At 38.9% G+C, this 18,524-nt stretch overlaps 1 protein-coding gene across 3 annotated transcripts in view; it reads left to right on the top strand.

Moving 5' to 3' along the window:
• Positions 1–484: 484 nt before the first annotated feature.
• Positions 485–18,524, top strand: part of Dync2h1 (dynein cytoplasmic 2 heavy chain 1) — a 198,172-nt gene continuing 180,132 nt past the window's right edge. For all 3 annotated transcript variants that reach the window (XM_032911134.1, XM_032911135.1, XM_032911133.1), the window contains exons 1-17: positions 485–602; positions 1,365–1,517; positions 2,032–2,130; positions 2,821–2,960; positions 3,072–3,300; positions 4,242–4,369; positions 8,023–8,138; positions 8,936–9,063; positions 10,223–10,372; positions 11,481–11,686; positions 12,945–13,100; positions 13,191–13,305; positions 14,055–14,225; positions 15,087–15,469; positions 16,816–16,948; positions 17,064–17,181; positions 17,738–17,850. In XM_032911134.1, the coding sequence (XP_032767025.1) occupies positions 540–602; positions 1,365–1,517; positions 2,032–2,130; positions 2,821–2,960; positions 3,072–3,300; positions 4,242–4,369; positions 8,023–8,138; positions 8,936–9,063; positions 10,223–10,372; positions 11,481–11,686; positions 12,945–13,100; positions 13,191–13,305; positions 14,055–14,225; positions 15,087–15,469; positions 16,816–16,948; positions 17,064–17,181; positions 17,738–17,850 (2,601 nt within the window). In that variant the 5' untranslated portion in view covers positions 485–539. The remainder of the gene's footprint in view (positions 603–1,364; positions 1,518–2,031; positions 2,131–2,820; positions 2,961–3,071; positions 3,301–4,241; positions 4,370–8,022; positions 8,139–8,935; positions 9,064–10,222; positions 10,373–11,480; positions 11,687–12,944; positions 13,101–13,190; positions 13,306–14,054; positions 14,226–15,086; positions 15,470–16,815; positions 16,949–17,063; positions 17,182–17,737; positions 17,851–18,524) is intronic.

Raw genomic sequence — 18,524 nt, 5'->3', positions numbered from 1 at the left:
CATGGATTAGAGGAGGGATAGAGGTAGGAAAACGTGGTTGGAATGAAGGTATATATTGAATGTGTAGGTTTTTGCTGATGTGGAATTTGAGAGAAAAGATGAAGAGAAGTCCAGTTTTTGATGTGAACCATGGACAGGGAATGTGTTAGGTACTACTGAGCTGTCAAATGCTTTCTGAGAGGTGCAGGAGGAGGAAATCCAGTCCTTTAGCACTAAGCCCCTTCTTAGCACTGAGTTCCTTTTATCCTGATGCGGTGAACTTGATCCTAGAGAATAAATTTTATTGTCTGTTTGAACAGTCTTAGGACATGACTTGATAAACTGTAGGACCTCAAAATATATGTATTGATTGGGCATATTGATTCATAAATTCTGATCTGGAGATGAAAAACTATTTCTGTTTGGTTTTAGGGTTGAGGAAAAGTATTACTATTTGAACAAAAATAAAGGAAACATGCTAAACACACAATGTCTTTTTACTGCTAATTGGACTTATATTTTTGTAGGTGGCACATTTTTACAATTCTATTGATCAACAGATGATTCAGAGTCAGAGGCCAATGATGCTGCAGTCTGCCTTAGCATTTGAACAGATAATTAAAGTAAGTGAGCGTCTCATGCTTTATGATGCAAATAGGGAGGTTGTGGACCAGTTTTTAGTTCATCCTTCAATTTCACAGCCACTGTGGGAGTGCACATGACTTCATTTTGTCTGCAGTGGTTTCCTTCACTCTTAGTGAGTGAGTCCCCACTGCAGAGAGGAGTGATTAGAACGCCTCGCCTTCCGTCACTCTTAGTGAGTCCCCACTGCAGAGAGGAGTGATTAGAACGCCTCCTCACTCTTAGTGAGTGAGTCCCCACTGCAGAGAGGAGTGATTAGAACGCCTCCCGTTACTCTGGTAGTGGGTTTGCATTCCTATGTGTCCACTGCTCACATGCTATTGCATTCTTTCTTCTGAGTTGGAAATCCTGGTATACAGAGTGCTTGAGGGCTTGTGTTGTTTTTCTTTAAACCATCTTCAGACTTTTAATCATGACTTTGCTTTTTTGTTTATTTAAACGTCTATAGGAAATTGGAAAACTTCACAGTAGGTTTTAGACTACATGGTACATGTGACTGCAGATTTTTTGAAATGTATACTTACTTTTAATCCTCATAGAGGTCAGTGTTAAGAATAATTGGGGGGCTGGGGATTTAGCTCAGTGGTAGAGCGCTTACCTAGGAAGCGCAAGGCCCTGGGTTCGGTCCCCACCTCCGAAAAAAAGAACAAAAAAAAAAAAAAGAATAATTGGGTTTTGAACAGAAAATTAAACCTTTCTGGAAAAAGCATTGTATCTGAATACTACTGTTTATTATACTGTAGAATTCAAAGGCAGGGAGCGGAGGCAAGTCACAGATTACTTGGGACAACCCTAAAGAACTAGAAGGCTACATCCAGAAACTCCAAAATGCTGCTGAGCGACTTGCCACTGAAAATCGAAGGCTGAGAAAGTGGCATACTACGTTTTGTGAAAAGGTATATTTTGTTTATAGAATTTATCATACTATAAATGGAACTGAACAAAAATAATTAGTATTAGTATATAATAACAGTTTTTCTTGTGAAGTAATTAGAGATTTGAAGTTGTAAAAAAAATTTATTTTTTCCCTTTCCATAACTTGCTCTGGTGTTTACAACCTATCTAGCTGGAGTATGGTATCAATAGCACAAAACTGACAGTATTTGAGGCTTGCAACTTGGCCAGCAGAGTCTCTATTCTTACCTAGGACAGAGCCCCTCTTTTCTCTCTGCATTTAGTACTTGAGTGTGTGTGACCCCCCCCCCTCCCTCCCTTCCAGTCCTTCACAGGCTTGATACTTCTGTGCATGTTGGCTGAAACTGAGAGTGAGGGTTTGCTCTTGTCAGTGCATCAGAGGATGGCAGATAGCATGGGATGAGTGGTACTTTGTCCCTTGATTAAGGTGGCTGCATCACTGGAAGGCTGCCATGTTCTAACAGGCTCTGAGACTGTTGCACATTATTTGAACAGGTGGTCATTCTTATGAATATTGATCTACTTCGGCAGCAGCAGCGTTGGAAGGATGGGCTGCAGGAGCTGAGAACTGGCTTAGCGAGTGTGGCCGCGCAGGTGCGTGGGTTGTGCTTTGTGACTGTCTTTTGGGAATCTGGATGCATGACTCAGTAACAAGTGCATACAAAGTCATGAATACCTCTTGGTACCCCTAATGAATATACAATTCTCTAGTTCTATGACACACATACAAATGCTGTAAATCACAGTGAATTTGTGTGAACTATATAAAAGTAAGCTTCTGTGTGCCTTACAGAGGGCTGAGTCCCTGGTTAGTTTGTAGTTTTCCTGATTTGGTGCTTATGAATTTATTGTTTGCTCTTAAAGCTTATGTGGAAGCAAACAACAACATCAAAATCCAACTATTTTTAGCTATCCAATTTAAATTTCTTATTTTTAAAATATTCAATGAATTATTTAGGAATCAGGAAATGGAGAGTAGTATTTTTTGAGAACATTGAAAAAATACAAAAGAATTCACGAAGTAGAGCATTGTGAAACCAGCTTCAAATAAAAACTTCATTCTGCCTTGAGTTTTTAATTTTGGTGAGCTTTTTGTGTAATATTTTAGCTGTGAGATTTTCATATCAAATGTTTTATAAGTACTTTTACTAAAATGGCAATTAGAGTCGTGTATATTTAGAACAAGCACTAAGCTGGAAAGTGTGCTTTATATAGCTTGAAAATCAAAAGTAAAAAAGTCATTTACCTTTTCGATCTGAAAATTGGTGCTAAATGACATTTCAGGGCTTCCAACCCAGTGACATGCGTGCGTGGCGGCAGCACTGGAACCACCAGCTGTACAAGGCTCTGGAGCATCAGTATCAAATGGGTCTGGAGGCTCTGAACGAGAACCTGCCAGAAATAAACGTCGACTTAACCTACAAGTAAAGGCTCTGAAATCTATATTTCATTTCCAAGTTAAACCTCTCTAATAATTTATATTCTAAGTAAAATAATTCAAGATGATTTAGAGTGACATTCACTCTGTTTTTCAGACAGGGAAGGTTACAGTTTAGACCCCCTTTTGAAGAAATCCGGGCTAAATATTACAGAGAAATGAAGAGGTTCATCGGAATTCCGAATCAGTTTAAGGGTGTGGGCGAGGCTGGAGATGAATCAATATTTTCTGTCATGATTGACAGAAATGCAAGTGGATTTCTGACTATTTACAGCAAAGCAGAAGACCTGTTTAGAAGACTTTCAGCTGTATTGCACCAACATAAGGTACAGAGCCTGCACATTTCTACCCTTATCAGAAATTTCCCGATTTAGTAAGTGTAAAATGAGAATTTTTTCTGTGATGAAATAGACTCAAAATGTGTCAAAACCAGGGAAGCAGCTTGCTAGACTCTTAGTCTAGGTTCATGTTGCAAAGGGAGAGAGGTTAATAGGCAATTTAGACTTTATGAAGTTTGAAAAACTAGTTTTTTCTTTTAAATGTGTACATCAGCTTGGAATGTAATGTGACATTTATGTCAGTTTTTTTTTTTTTTTTTTTGGAGCTGGGGACCGAACCCAGGGCCTTGCGCTTCCTAGGCAAGCGCTCTACCACTGAGCTAAATCCCCAACCATTTATGTCAGTTTTAATTCTGAAGAAAATGTATTTTGAGGGAGAATGCTCAAATGCTAACTTCATTCAGGTGACTTAAAGATGTGCTAACAACGTGTGTACATTCTGCGAAATCAGTCACTAGGTGGTGCAGTTTTTGTGGGGATGTGGAGTGAGTTTGCACAGCCTAGGTGGCGTACATCTGGGCTGTATAGTTTAGGCAGCACAGTGTACACCACCCATTCCTGTTTAAAACGTCACTGTGATGGGATGTCTCATTGTGACTGTTTCTGGGTTAGAATACAGGTACAGGCTCTCATCTTAGTGCTCATTTGTGCTGGACAAGGTCATAGGTCAGGAATTTGCTCTGTTCCTCAGCTGTCCTTGCACTGAAGATGTCTGTAATTTAGAGTTCTAGATTGGCAAGTGGTCTGGACACTTGGAGGCTCTCCTTGGGAGAAATGCTTCTCCCTTTGTGTTTATATACATCGAATCTGAGAAAAGATTCTAAAACAGCTTATTTTCCTCACTTTGTTGATCTTAGTCAGTAGAGCCTCTCTTTGCAGTGTCAGCTTATATGGTAGTTCCCTTTTCTTAATGCAGTTTTCTTCCTTAGGAATGGGTTGTGATTGGACAGGTCGACATGGAAGCTCTGGTCGAAAAGAACCTTTCTACTGTCCATGATTGGGAGAAAAATTTTAAAGCATTGAAAATAAAAGGGAAAGAAGTTGAACGGCTTCCCAGGTATGAGAAGTTGGTGCGTTTATGTAAAACAGTAGTTTGATATGGCTAGTAAGAGTACCTCTTTGAGTCAGGTGGATATCTGTGAGTTTGAGGCCAGCCTGGTTTATGTAGTGAGTTCCAGAACAGCCAGAGCTACATAGTGAGACCCTGTCTCAAAGAAACAAAAACAACAAATAAAACAAAATGAAAAGATTACCTTGTTAATCCTGCCACCTTAGTTCTTCCTGTCGATCTCAACTGACAAATTCCAACTACTCTCTGGTCAGACAGTGCAAGGGATGACAGAGGTCCGTGGTCCAGTGCTGAGATGTGGTTGTGTAGAATAGACTGGAGGAGAGGCCCTATTCAGCCAATGGTGGGGAGCTAATGTTTAAGACAGTCAGGCTGTATTTAGAGAGCCCTCCACAGAACAGAAAGCTCCTGATATTTATCTCTACTCTGGTTATGCTGCTTCCTTCAAAGTGGCCTGAGAGATGCAGCAGAGAGAAAATCTAGGCACTGCTGTAAAAGTGGACATAAGCCCCTGAGAGGAAGTTCATAACCCAGCTCTGACAATGTGTGCCCTGCCACCGGAGGTTTCAACTGCTCGGAGCTGTTTGACAGGGAATTCCATGAGAAGGAATGTGGACTTTGTGGAAAACAGCATCCCCTTTTATAACTTAGTCTTCCTTTGATTAAGATGGGCTGAGCATTTATAACACAAAGAACTTCACATAAATACAGGCAAGATGAAGAGATAGCTGAGATGCGGGTGCTTCCTGTGGTAGTGCGGCAGTGTGTTTGAGGAGGACGCCAAGTCTGCTGAGGGCTTAGTGAGCGAGGTCTGTAGTCAGCTGGCTCAGCAGCTGCTCAACTGTGGCATAAATTTAAATTACAAACCTCAGTTTCTTCTACTTTAAAGATACTTACAAAGACACTAATACTTTTAAGGATTATATGGAGTAATTTGCCTATATATTACTGGTACAGACTATGTTTTCAAATGTTGTTAATTAAAAGTTGTTAATGCTGAATGGAGTATATTCTGCATTAGACGCTGAACAAAGAAAGTGTAGGGATTCAGAAGGTATTGACCCCTGTCCTGATTTGGGACAAAGTCAGGGAAAGTTTGGTTAGGATATAGCAAGCTTTTAAGATGTAGAAATAGTTAGCTATCATGTCTGTCTACCTGTCTACCTACCTGTTTATTTTTATTGTACAGAGGAGTAAACCCAGTACCTTTTACATGCTAGGGAATTGCTCTTCCCCTGAGCTACTCCCCAGTCATTCCTACTTTTTATTTTGAGACCTGTTCTCATTAAACTATACCGTCTGTCTTGGAGTTAGCTGTCTCCTGCCTTATGCTCTTGAATACCTGGGACTGTAACCATGTGCCGCCAGCACCACGAGTTAGTGTACTTGGCTTGTGTCTAAGCTTCTACAGTTAATACCTTAATAATGCTTTGGCATCTGCTGTAAACACATCTTTAAGACTGGGTGTGGTGGCACAGGTCTGTGTTCCCAGCAGTTGGGAAGGAGAGGCAAAGGAGAATCAAGAATCAGTGCTCTTCTTGGCTGTTGAGAGATTTGAAGATAGCCAGGCCATATGAAACTAAAAAGAAAATTTCTTAAACTTTTATTTTTATTTTTAAAATTATTTTGTTTGGTGATTATAAAATTTACCCACGTTATTTTCTCCTAACCTTCCCACATGCCCTTCATTGCTCTCTTTGAAATTCATAGCCTCTTTTTTCTTTAGTTGTTGCTGTTGTTGTTGTTGTTGTTGTTGGTGGTGGTGGTGGTGTGTGTGTGTATTTCCTAAGTAAGTACAACCTCAGTCTGTACAATGTTATTTGTGTGTTTTCAGGGCTGAGCAACTGGTATTAGATAATAATTGGCGTGCTCTTCACTGGACAAGACTGTTTCTCCCACTCTTGGTGTTACTTAGTTGCCCGTAGTTCTTTGTAGGGTTGAGGCCTTGTATGCTTTCCTTGTCCATTTTGTCATGTCTATTGCTGTTGTCCTCGTTTAGCTCATGTTAGGCAGCCATGTTGGTAAGCCTTCGTAGGTGTAGTTTCTGACTTTACTGAAAGACACAATCTCACAGCAAACTCCCTAGTCCCCTGACTCTTAACAGTCTTTCCTCCCACTTCTGCAATGACCATGAACTTTGGTTGTGGGAGTTGTATTGTTGATGCGTCCACTGGGTTCCACAGCTCTGCACTTTGACTAGCTGTGTGTGGTTCCTTCTGTGGCAAAGAAAAGGTCCTTGATGGGGCGTGAGAGTTATGCTTACTTGTGATTATAAGGGTAAATTTAGAAGATAGTTGGGAACTATGCTGGTTTAGTAAGGTTGGAGGTTCTTCTCCAAGATCCATGTTAGCATAAACTTAAAAGGTAAGACCTGATGGCTCATGCCCCTAATCTCAGCATAAGCAGTAGAGATGGGAGGATCAAGGCCAGTACCACATAAAGTTACCAAGGCCAGCAACAGCCGAAGATACCTGTCTCAAGTCAGAACACCCAGGTGAACAAAAATATCCAAACTGTAAAGATAAATTTTTTGAGATAATATATATCTCTCTTTTTGTTTTATTTTTTGTTTGTTTGTTTGTTTTTTTTTTGTTTTTGTTTTGTTTCAGTTCAGGGTTTCAGGGTTTCTCTGTGTAGCCCTAGCTGTCCTGGAGTTCACCCTGAAAAGCAGGCTGCGCTCAGATTCAGAGTGCTGCAGTTAAAAGTGTGTATTACCACTGCGCAGAAAAATATATCTCTGAAAAATTGTAAGATGAGTAAATTCCTTTTTATAAAGTTTGATTTTTTCTTTTTGAGATCGCATATGCTGAACTAACCCTGCGCTCCCTTTGTAGTGCGGTTGAGCACAGACCCTTGGGCCTCGTCCCCCCACTTTGCAAGTGCTGGTGTGCGAGCGAGCGCTGCTGTGCCCGCTGTGTGTGGGTTTTTATACTCTCACCATTATACTCTCACCAGCATTCATGAAGTCCTGCTTTGCCTCAAACTGAGGATTAACTCAAAATTAACTTTTATTTTTGCCAATTTTAAAGGTGTAAAATAGCACTGGCTGGCTTTCTTGTTTAGTACTTTAATCTATATTCATTCTGTATTCAGTCTATATTTGTTTTCATACCCTTATATGTTGGCTACATGATAATTAATATAATTCATAAATATGAAATTGCTATATATTGAGACAATTAGAACTTATATGTAAATATATTGTATTACTGGTGTTTTAGTCATTCATAAATTTTAAACATAAATATATTCCATGATTAAGAATGTTGTCTACGACCATACTACCCTGAACTCCCTGAACACGCCCAATCTCAGCTGATCTTGGGAGAATTGTTATTTTAAGCTAGATTTGGGGATTCATGCCTATAATTCTAGCGTTCAGGAGGCTGAGGCAGGAGGATTGTAAGTTCGAGGCCTGACTGGAAGACTTTGTCAAAAAAGAGAAGAGAGAAACAGTCAAACAAAGAAAATCAGTGCTAAATGGACTTACTGTAAACTTAACTTGTATATAGAAGACTTTTTTTAAAAAATCTATTGTGTATGTTCTTAAAGATTATGGTCACATATTGATGCACTTGTTGAAATGTGTTCTACACTCATAAATAATGACCAGAGAATCCCATGTTCATTGGCCTGCTCAGTGCTGTCAAGGTGGACTGTCTCAACATCAACTGCAGCCCTGTGAAGACTGTGATCGATGACCTCATCCAGAAGTTATTTGATCTGCTTGTGCTTTCTCTGAAGAAGTCCATCCAGAGTAAAGGCCTTTTCAGTTTCACTCTTACTGTGTTTTGTTTGTAGAACCATGGCTTCTGTAGTTATAAAACAAAAATCTCAGTTACAGCTTAAAATTGAGCTAGAATATCTTGAAAAATTTACTTAAAATAATAATTTGAAGAAAGTAGGAAAATTCTTATTCATTCTTAAACAGTATAAAAATTCCAGGTTGTTTTATTATTTGAATTAGCGCTAGTAATTAATTTGTTGCATGTATTTGAGAACAATAGTAATACTGATGTCATATATTTATCTTTATTTCTTCAAATGGTAAGTTGAGATATTGCAACATTATTTAGAAGACTGGAAATGTTTCTGATTCTTAATAACAATAGCTAGGATTGATCACATTTCAGTTTTTTTCCTTTTCCTGGAAGTTTCATTATTTTTTTTAAAGATGTGTAGAGTGCTTTCCCTGTATGTGTACCTGTTGCCCATGGAGATCAGAAAAGTGAGTTGTTCCTAAGAAGTGGAGTTACCGATGGTTGTGAGCTTCCGTGTGGGTGTTAGGAACTGAACCCTGGTGGTCTGGAAGAGCAGTCAGTGCTCTGAACTGCTGCGCTATTTCTTCTGCTCCCTTTCAAAAAATTTTAAGTACAATATAAAACAACTAAACTCTAATGGGAAAAATTCTGCATTTCAAACGTTTGTTACCTAAAGGCAAGTGATTGACTGTAACATTCTTTACACCAAGATACTCTTACTTCTGAGGATTCTTCATTTAGTCATCATGTAACAGCTTTTTTTGGTAATGATAATAGTAACCGTCTTTTTCAGCTCATATACATGAAATTGATACATTTGTTACTGAGGCTATGAAGGTCTTAACAGTTATACCTCAATCTGTGGAAGAAATAGGAGATACAAATTTACAGTATAGTAACCTGCAGGATCGGAGGCCAGAGGTGAGAATGCAAAACAAAGCAATTATTTTCATCTTTACTTTCTAGAGATGTATAAATTAGGTATTTTATGTGATTATTTAGACCTATGTAATCTCAACATTATAAAGAGGTCCGTGTAATGTCCAACTGGGCAGCTGTGATTGGACTCATGGTATAGAAGTGGACCAGCAGTACTTTTTATTCCTTGTAGAGGTATTTGCAGCCTTTAAGATCTCGTGTATTAGAATAACGGTAGAGTAAGCAATCCAATCTTGTCTTCAGAACTGGAACCTTAGGATGTGAATATCATGTTAGAACAGAGTTAGAAGAGACATACAGTGGGAGAGTTCACAGAGATGAGAGGCAAGATTGGCAAAAGGAGCAAGGCAGCATTGGCAGGACATTTCAATGACTAAAGCTTGGTTCAGAGTAAGAAGACTCAGGCAGTTTGTAAACTGCTTAGAGAAGGTGAAAAAGTCACTGTCGTGCTTCCAGTCCTCTTTCAGTAAGTATAGTGTACCTGACTTCTCCTGTCTCTGGGGCCACTGTCATGAAGACCCCCTTTCTGTCCTGCGTTCAGGGCTCTGATGATGTAGATGCTGACCTTTGCCAAAGGCGGCTTCTGCATCTACGGAACTGTCCACTCTCCATGTGATTTCTGTCCCTGGGTCTGTTTATGTGCTAACCTTGGTTGTCAGCTTGACATCCCTGAGAAGAGGCAAATCTGAGTGTTTTCATGTCTACGTTCATCAGAAAAATTAGTCTGTATGTTTTCTCTTCTGTCTGTACCTGGCTTTGGTAGGAGACACACCTTTATCTGTTGTTCATAGTGGACTTGAGTTCACCATTAATGGAGTATGACCTTGAACTTCTAATTCTCTTGCCTTTACCTCCCAATTGCTAATTTTTTTCATTAATTTCTGAAATTATAGTGTGTTAATAGTGAGTACCAGGAACCTTATAACTGGAACTTTAACAAATTTATTTCAAACAAAATTATAAAAATTTGATTTCATTTTAAAATAATAATTTATATATAATACATTTTATAATAATAAATTATCTATTATATAAATAGTAATATAATATTGTATACATTTATAGTATATGTATAATAAGAAAGTAATGAAATCATGACAGACTGATAAAATGATTGATTTTTTTTTCCTTTAACCCTCAGATTTTGCCCTTGTTTCAAGAAGCTGAAGACAAAAACAGGCTTTTGCGAACTGTGGCAGGTGGAGGGGTAGAGACAGTTAGCAATCTGAGAGCCAAGTGGGACAAATTCGAGCTGATGATGGAAAGTCACCAACTTATGATTAAAGATCAGGTGAAACCCTTTCATAATTTCAGTATAGCCCAGTGTTAGGAGGTCACTGTTCTATTGAAATTGATCTCCCCCCAGTTCCTTTTATAATGTTTCCATGCTTTATGAAAAGCATGTTTCACATGGAACATCCTCTTGATAGTGTTTCTTCATAAACTAGAATGATGTCTCTCATGCTGTAATTATGTCAGAGCCCACACTTGTTGAATTAAATTCCTGCTGTCTGAGGTGTTGTCTAGGATGTTTTACTCTTCACTTGCTCCTTTGTGGGAATGAGGGAGAAGGAAGGGCACCATTTGGCTTCTAAGGTGTGGCCTGAGGTTGCACATGTCTATGTGAGGTCGCACACAGCCATTTGCCTGGAGTTGCATAAATCTACCTGAGGTTGAACATATCTCCCTGGTGTTTCACACGTCTACCTGAGGTTGCATAAGTCTACCTGAGGTTGTGCACATCTATCTGAGGTAGCACACATGTACCTGGGGTTGAACACATCTGCCTGTGGTTGCACACATCTGCCTGGGGTGGCACACATCTGCCTAGGGTTACACACATTTGTCTGTGCTCTGTATCTTATTGACTAGTTAGTCTTTGCTCACAGCTGCAAAAGATACTGAGAAATAGTGTCCTTAGTTAATAATGTGCTTAGGCAGAACAGGAGCCTTTGAAAAATTTGCAGTTTCAATTTTATTTTTTACTTTATGTGTGTGGATGCTTTGCCTGAATGTGTGCCTGTGTGCATGCTGCTCCTAGAAGCCAAGAGAGGATGTTGGATTGATTGGAACTGAAGTTATAGACCAGTATGAGCCACCATGTTGGGACTGGGAATCCCAAGTTCTCAGGAAGAGCAGCTGTCCCTCCAGCACTTGAGCTGTTTTAAGATGCCCTCACTTTTGTTGATAATTGTAGGTGTGCTGTGAACTACAAGAATTGTTCAATGTTTGCAGCTGACACTTATTTCTCATAATTGTAAATTTCTATTCTAATTTTTCATTACTAGATTAGATAAAAAGCAGTCTTTTGGTGTTGATATTTTTCTCACTTTTCAACAAAAATGCTGAAAATGCTCGTGAGGTTCCTCTGTGTTAAATGCTTTGCGCCTGGCCTACAGATAGAAGTGATGAAGGGAAATGTGAAGTCCCGCCTTCAGATCTATTACCAAGAGTTGGACAAGTTCAAGGCTCGCTGGGACCAGTTGAAACCTGGGGATGATGTTATTGAAACTGGCCAACAAAATACCATGGATCAAAGCGCAAAGTCTATAAAGGAGAAAAAAATTGAGTTTGATGATCTGGAAGTCATAAGAAAGAAGCTAGTGTGAGTTTAACATTTAATGTCTTTGTACCAGGCTTCTTAGCTATAATAGCTGTTGTCTAATACCTGTCTTCATAAGCTTTCCAAGAATTAAGACTACGTGTAGCACATATACCATTGCATTCTTAGGAGCTGTGGTTGAGCTGTGTAAGGACATACAGATGCACTACAGAAAAGGAACTCCAGAGAGATTAGAGCATTATTTTATAGGTTCAATGCAGAGGTTATACTATTTATTGTTTTGAACTCATGCTATTTAGACATGGAATAGTTAATTTTAAGAAAAATACTGCTATGCCTCTTTCAAAGATGAATAGGGGTGTTGGGAAGATGAACATTGTGCAAACATGGGAATATGTTTGAATCTTCAGCTTCTCCTACAGAGATGAGGTGTGACTTCTGCAATCATAGCCTCAATACTTGAAGTACATAAATGGGATAATGCTTAGACTGGCTCACTGGCTAGCCTATCCAGGATGTTTAACATCCCATTCAGAGGCACGCATGCACACATGTGTGTGCACGCGCGCGCGCACACACACACACACACACACACACACACACACACGCACCACAATGTAAACACACATAATGCACACACACACTCACACCACGATGTAAACACACATAATGCACACACACACACACCACAATGTAAACACACATAATGCACACACACACACACCACAATGTAAACACACATAATGCACACATACACACACCACAATGTAAACACACATAATGCACACACACACTCACACCACAGTGTAAACACACATAATGCACACACACACACACACACACACACACACACGCACAAGCATCTAGTAAAACAAATGATAAGACATATAGGAAAAATGTTTCTGACTTATCTTTATGGTCACAGTAAGTGTTAGATTTGTGCAGTGCTTTACATGTGGTCTATGTGGGCTAGTGTAACCTAAGGTGAGTGAGTGGACCCTTCCTATCACACCTTTAAGTGGTACCATAGTAACAAGGTAAGATAAGATGCTTTGTCAGATCAGTCCATAGATGTACATAGCAAACATTTACATAGACATGATAAACATACAGATATCTTGACATGCACAATGTTTACATGATATCTTTAAAGAAGTGTGCACAGCATGAGTGAAGGAAAATCCTCACATAAAGTCAGCAACACCTCTGCACATTTCAGCTGCGGAACATGGCTAGGTAAATTGATAGCTGACAGTTTTCCTTTTCTATAAATTCAGAGTTTTGATTTTTATCTTTGTAGTGATGACTGCCATCATTTTGGACTAGAAGAGCCTAACTTCTCTTTGGCATATAGCATCTCTAAGGACATTGAGAGCTGTGCACAGATTTGGGCTCTTTATGAGGAGTTCCAGCAAGGACTCCAGGAAATGGCCAAAGAAGATTGGATTACTTACCGGTTTGATTCTAATGCAGTATTTATGTTCTTACAGTTTGCTCATTTTTTGATGAAGCATGGACTCTAATGAATTTTCATGTTCTTTTATAGGACTAAGATCTACATATTTGAAGAATTTTTGATTAACTGGCATGAGAGATTAAGGAAGGTTGAAGAACATTCAGTCATGACAGTGAAGTTACAGTCAGAAGTTGACAGATACAAAGTAAGGCGGTTTTCTTTTTTCTGAGACTTAAAAATGATATGCAGCCATTGCAATCTTTTTAAAAAGTATTTTTTAGTTTATTTTATGGATCTGCATATACACCCCCAGGCCAGAAGAGGCACCAAATCCCAGTGTAGATGATTGTGAGCCACCATGTGGTTGCTAGAAATTGAACTCAGGATCTCTAGAAGAGCAGACAGTGCTCTTAACCATTGAGCCATCTTTCCAGCCCCATTGTTATCTTTATGGTTAATATCTGGACCATAATTTAAACATATTTTTCAACTAAGTTGTTTCTTAATATGAAAAAAGGAAATAATTTAAATTATAAAAAAATTATATTTCTACTACCAGTTGGAAAGCAATGTAACTATGGCCTTTAAAGTTTTTGGTTTTGTATCAATAGGGGTTATGTGTAGGGTCTTGTGCAATAAAGGGGATTAAGCCAAGGGCCAGGCAAATGTACCAGCTGAGCTATATATCAGAAGGACTTGTGGTTATTGTTGCAGTGTATATGTATCCCAGAAAGCAGGGCTATGTTCTGTCATGTTTTAAAATGCATTTAACTACAAATGGAATATGTAGGTATTTACAGTACTATTTGATAAATAACTTTATATCACTAACTTTGATCGCAAGATTATTAAATAACAGTAAATTTCGTGCATTAAGATGAAAATGAATAACTTGTATTTTGCTAGGAAATTAACATATGTGTAAGTCTGTTCTTTACTTTTTTTTTCTAAAAGATTATTATTCCTATCCTGAAATATGTGAGAGGGGAGCATCTTTCTCCAGACCACTGGCTTGACCTTTTTCGTTTACTTGGCCTTCCTCGAGGGACTAGTCTAGAGAAACTACTGTTTGGTGACCTGCTCAGAGTCGCTGATACGATTGTGGAGAAAGCCTCAGACCTTAAAGTGAGGATTGCCTCTGCTAATTCATGCTTTAGCACCCATTCTTTCTTCTGTAAAGCAGTGACTGTTCTGTTGTTCCATTATTTGTAGTTGGTAATGCGTCATGCCTGTTTGGATGTGTTAGGTAAGGTTTTAGAGACTGGGAGAGGCCTCTCCCTAGAGAAGGAAAAATGTGAACTGTTAATACTTCTTTAGAGAAGCAAGTCAGCTCATGAGAAGTATTAGCAGATAAGAGTCATTTCACATGCAGTGCATTTATAGTTATGTGAAACACTGTGAGCAGAAGCTAGAGGACAAGAGGCCCCTCAGGGAAACTAGTGACTAGCTGGTTACCAACCAGGCTGGAAAGTATCTGGAGGAAAATGAAACTACACAGTTCTTTCAGGAACTGTGTGTTGTGTTTTGGCTATTCATAATAAAACAGGAAGCTTTTTATGCTTCATTATTTTATTTTCTACAAAAATGTAAAGCCTAGAATATGCTTGTTAATCTGTGGTTATGACATGATTCCGGCACAAAGTAATTATAGTTGTTAACTACATAGAAATAAAAGAATTTATGTTAAAGCCTTCATAATATTCTGATTGTTTTATTCTCCCAAACCTTGGTCTTTTTAAAAAGCCATATGTATTTGTATGTATGTATATTGTTTGTTGGGTTTTGTTACAGTATAGATTGAGATAACTGGCCTTACACTGTGCTGTTGAAGAGGACAGGGAGTTCTTTGATCCTCCTGCCTGTGCTTCCCAAGGGCTAGGGTTGTAGGCATGTGTGGGCCACCACACCTCTAAAGTATATTTCTTATCATTTATTTATGGGATAATTAATTTTGAAATAACAAATATAAATCTTCTATGTTAATAGGATTTAAATAGTCGGGCACAAGGGGAAGTTACCATCAGAGAAGCTTTGCGTGAACTTGATCTATGGGGAGTTGGAGCAGTGTTCTCATTAATTGATTATGAAGACAGCCAGAATCGAACTATCAAGCTGATTAAAGACTGGAAAGACATAGTGAACCAGGTTGGAGATAATAGATGCCTTCTTCAATCCTTAAAAGATTCTCCATATTACAAAGGATTTGAAGATAAAGTATCAATTTGGGAAAGAAAACTTGCACAGTTGGATGAGTACCTGCAGAATTTGAACCATATCCAGAGAAAATGGGTATATTTAGAGCCCATTTTTGGGCGTGGAGCTTTGCCTAAAGAACAGACACGCTTCAACAAAGTTGATGAAGATTTCAGGTCAGTACAGCTCATTAGACACAGTCATATGGAGACTCACACTGTGAAGTGCTTAGTCATCCCTGGGGCTGTCAGTGTGTTTGTGCTCAGCACTTCTCAGTGCTCATTTCCTCTTCCAGGGGCTTCTTTAGGAAGCACTTTGGTCTCTCTGTGTCTTTCTCCATCCATCATATATGTACTTACATGGCTCTTACCCTAGACTCCCAGAGAACTAAGAAAGGCCTCTCATTTTCACTAGTGGAACTCTAAACATGCTCAGGCAATAGGCGGAACCAATTCTGCACCTCATACCTAGTCCTGCTCACTATTGTGCCCCTCTTGTGCCTCAGTAAATTCTGTCAGCTGGCTGTTGCTTGCAGGACATAAAAGGCATCTTGGCATCTCTCATTTCCTACAACTCCAAATTAAGTTAAGGTTTCTATTGCTGTGATGAAACACCAGGACCAAAAGTAAGTTGGAGAGGAAAGAATTTATTTAGCTTACACTTCCACCTTTAAAGAAAAAATGGGAACTAAAACATGGCAGGGACCAGGAGGCAGGAGTTGATGTCTGCATCAGCTATGGAGGATGCTGCGCACTGGCTTGCTCTTTACATGGCCTGCTCAGCCTACTTTCCACTAGAACTGAGGGCCATCAGCCTAGGGATGGCATCATCCACCATTCCCTGGGCCCTCACACACTGATCACAAATACAGAAAGTGCTTTATAGCTGGATATCATGAAGGCTTGTCCTCAACTGAGACTCCTTCCTCTATGATAACTCCACTTTGTGTCAAATTGACACAAATTTAGCCAGTAACCTATTTAAATTTTGTTCTGTGAATAAACTTTTCTATGTTTAGTGCCCCATTGTCTTAAGGAGAAGTTAGATGTGTCCTTACCATTTCCCCAGCCTTTGCCGCTCTCCTTCAGGGTCCTGGGTGCATCTAGCTGTTTCCCAGGGTCTGAGCTAGAAACCCTTCCCTGTACTTACTTTCTCTCTTCATTCGTCTGCCTAGTAGCTAGGATCACTTCCCTACAAAAGGCTTAAAGTATAGGTTGTCCTGTTAGTCACTGTGCCAACACTTTTTAATTTCCCTTTCTGGCATTTATTTTAAGGCCTTACTTAATGTCCTATGTGTCACTGGACCATTAGTTCTAGGTCACAAGACGTAATATTTATGGAATGAATGAATTAAGAGGATTTGTAATATTTGATGAAAAATTGCAACAACATGGTTTATTAGAAGCATAATAAATTATTAACATAATAAATTATTGTTGCTCTTTATTTGAAGCAAGTGAAAAATATTTTCATCTAAGCCAGAAACCTTAACATAAATGTGAAAATAACTTATATTTTGTAGATCAATAATGATGGACATCAGGAAAGACAGTAGAGTCACCACATTGACTACTCATGCAGGAATCAGAAACACTCTGCTGACGATACTTGATCAGCTTCAAAGATGCCAGAAATCCCTAAATGAATTTTTGGAGGCATGTTTGCTTATTTTAAATCTAATAGATTATAAAATACTTAGTATCATAATTACTGAAAAAAGAGAAAGCTTTTGTTTCTTTTTTTTTTTTTTTTCCTTTTCCCTTTCCGTAGGAAAAACGTTCAGCATTCCCAAGATTTTATTTTATTGGTGATGATGACTTGTTAGAAATCCTGGGCCAGTCTACCAACCCGTCAGTGATTCAGTCCCATCTGAAGAAGTTGTTTGCTGGTAGGAATCAAGACTTTTCAACAAATAGTCTTAACTGTCTGATAGCTATGATGAGCTGCTCTTCACTACCACAGTTCATAGCCCCAACTCTTAAGCTACTAAAGCTAGTGAGTTAGCAAGTTCGGTGTGTGTGTGTGTGTGATGTGTGGTGTGTGTGGTGTGTATGGGGTATGTGTATGGTGTGTGTGTGTGTGTGTGTATATGTGGTGTAGTATGTGTGTGTGTGTGTGTGGTGTGTGGTGGTGTGTGTGGGGTGTGTGTGTGTGTGTGTGGTATGCATGTGTGTGGTGTGTGTGTGTATGTGTGTGTGGTGTGTGGTATGTGTATGTGTGGTGTGTGTGTGTATGTGTGTGTGGTGTGTGGTATGTGTATGTGTGGTGTGTGGTGTGTGTGTGTAGCATATTCCTCATAATCTGCTAATCCTTTTGGGTTTCTATTGCTATTTTCAGTTAGGTTGGTGTATGCAGTGCTTGGGCTGTGCTCCTGAGCCTTGACTGGTGGCGGAATGCTGAGCACCAATTGCGTCTTCAGCACAAGGGTTGCTTCTGTGTTGTAGGTATCAACAGTGTGTGCTTTGATGAGGAGTCCAAACATATAACTGCAATGAGGTCACTGGAGGGAGAAGTGGTACCTTTTAAGAGTAAAGTTCTCCTATCAAATAATGTAGAGGTGAGCAGTTCTGTTTCACAAAATGAACCATGAAATTTATATCAACCCATTAGTCAATTTGTAAGGTAGAATTAGTTGATTTAGGTCTTTTTGGAAACTTATTCTTTATCTTCAAAAATATTTGGTCTTTGTAGCGCCTAAAGTTACGATAGTAAAAAGTATGGATTTTTGGTTTTTTAAATACATCAATTAATTCTGTAAGGAACTTTAGTTGTAGACTGAAAAACACTTTAATATTAATTTTAGGCACATATCGTGTCAGCAGTATGACTGAGAGGCCATTTTCTTAGAGGGAAATGGGGTTCTTAATTCTTATTGCAAAGAAATTCTTTTGAAAATTAAAGGGAATGTTTTGCCTTAAATGTACTAGGAAGTTTGTGAAACTTACATCTTAGTTGTCTTTTGTTTTGTGTTTTTGTCTTTTTTTTTTATATTAGTTTTAAATTGACAGCAACAATAGTTTGTATCTCTTTCATTTGTAGTCTTCAGTCTGAGAACTGATTCCTGGTTAGGCCTCACCATTCTATGGATTTCAAATACATAAGGTGATCGAAAGCACTGACGTTTGCTAAGGAACTATAGTTTTTGCTTATGAGTTTTGTATTTTTCTTTTCTCATAGTTTTGTTGGCACAGTGGGAGGAGGAGCTTAAGTTCTAGGATCTGGACTAGATCA

The sequence above is a fragment of the Rattus rattus genome, chromosome 8 (assembly GCF_011064425.1).
Source record: "Rattus rattus isolate New Zealand chromosome 8, Rrattus_CSIRO_v1, whole genome shotgun sequence".
In the NCBI taxonomy this organism is placed as follows: domain Eukaryota; kingdom Metazoa; phylum Chordata; class Mammalia; order Rodentia; family Muridae; genus Rattus; species Rattus rattus.
The sequence above is the reverse complement of the archived record's forward strand: the minus strand, read 5'-3'. Positions and strand labels throughout refer to the sequence as shown.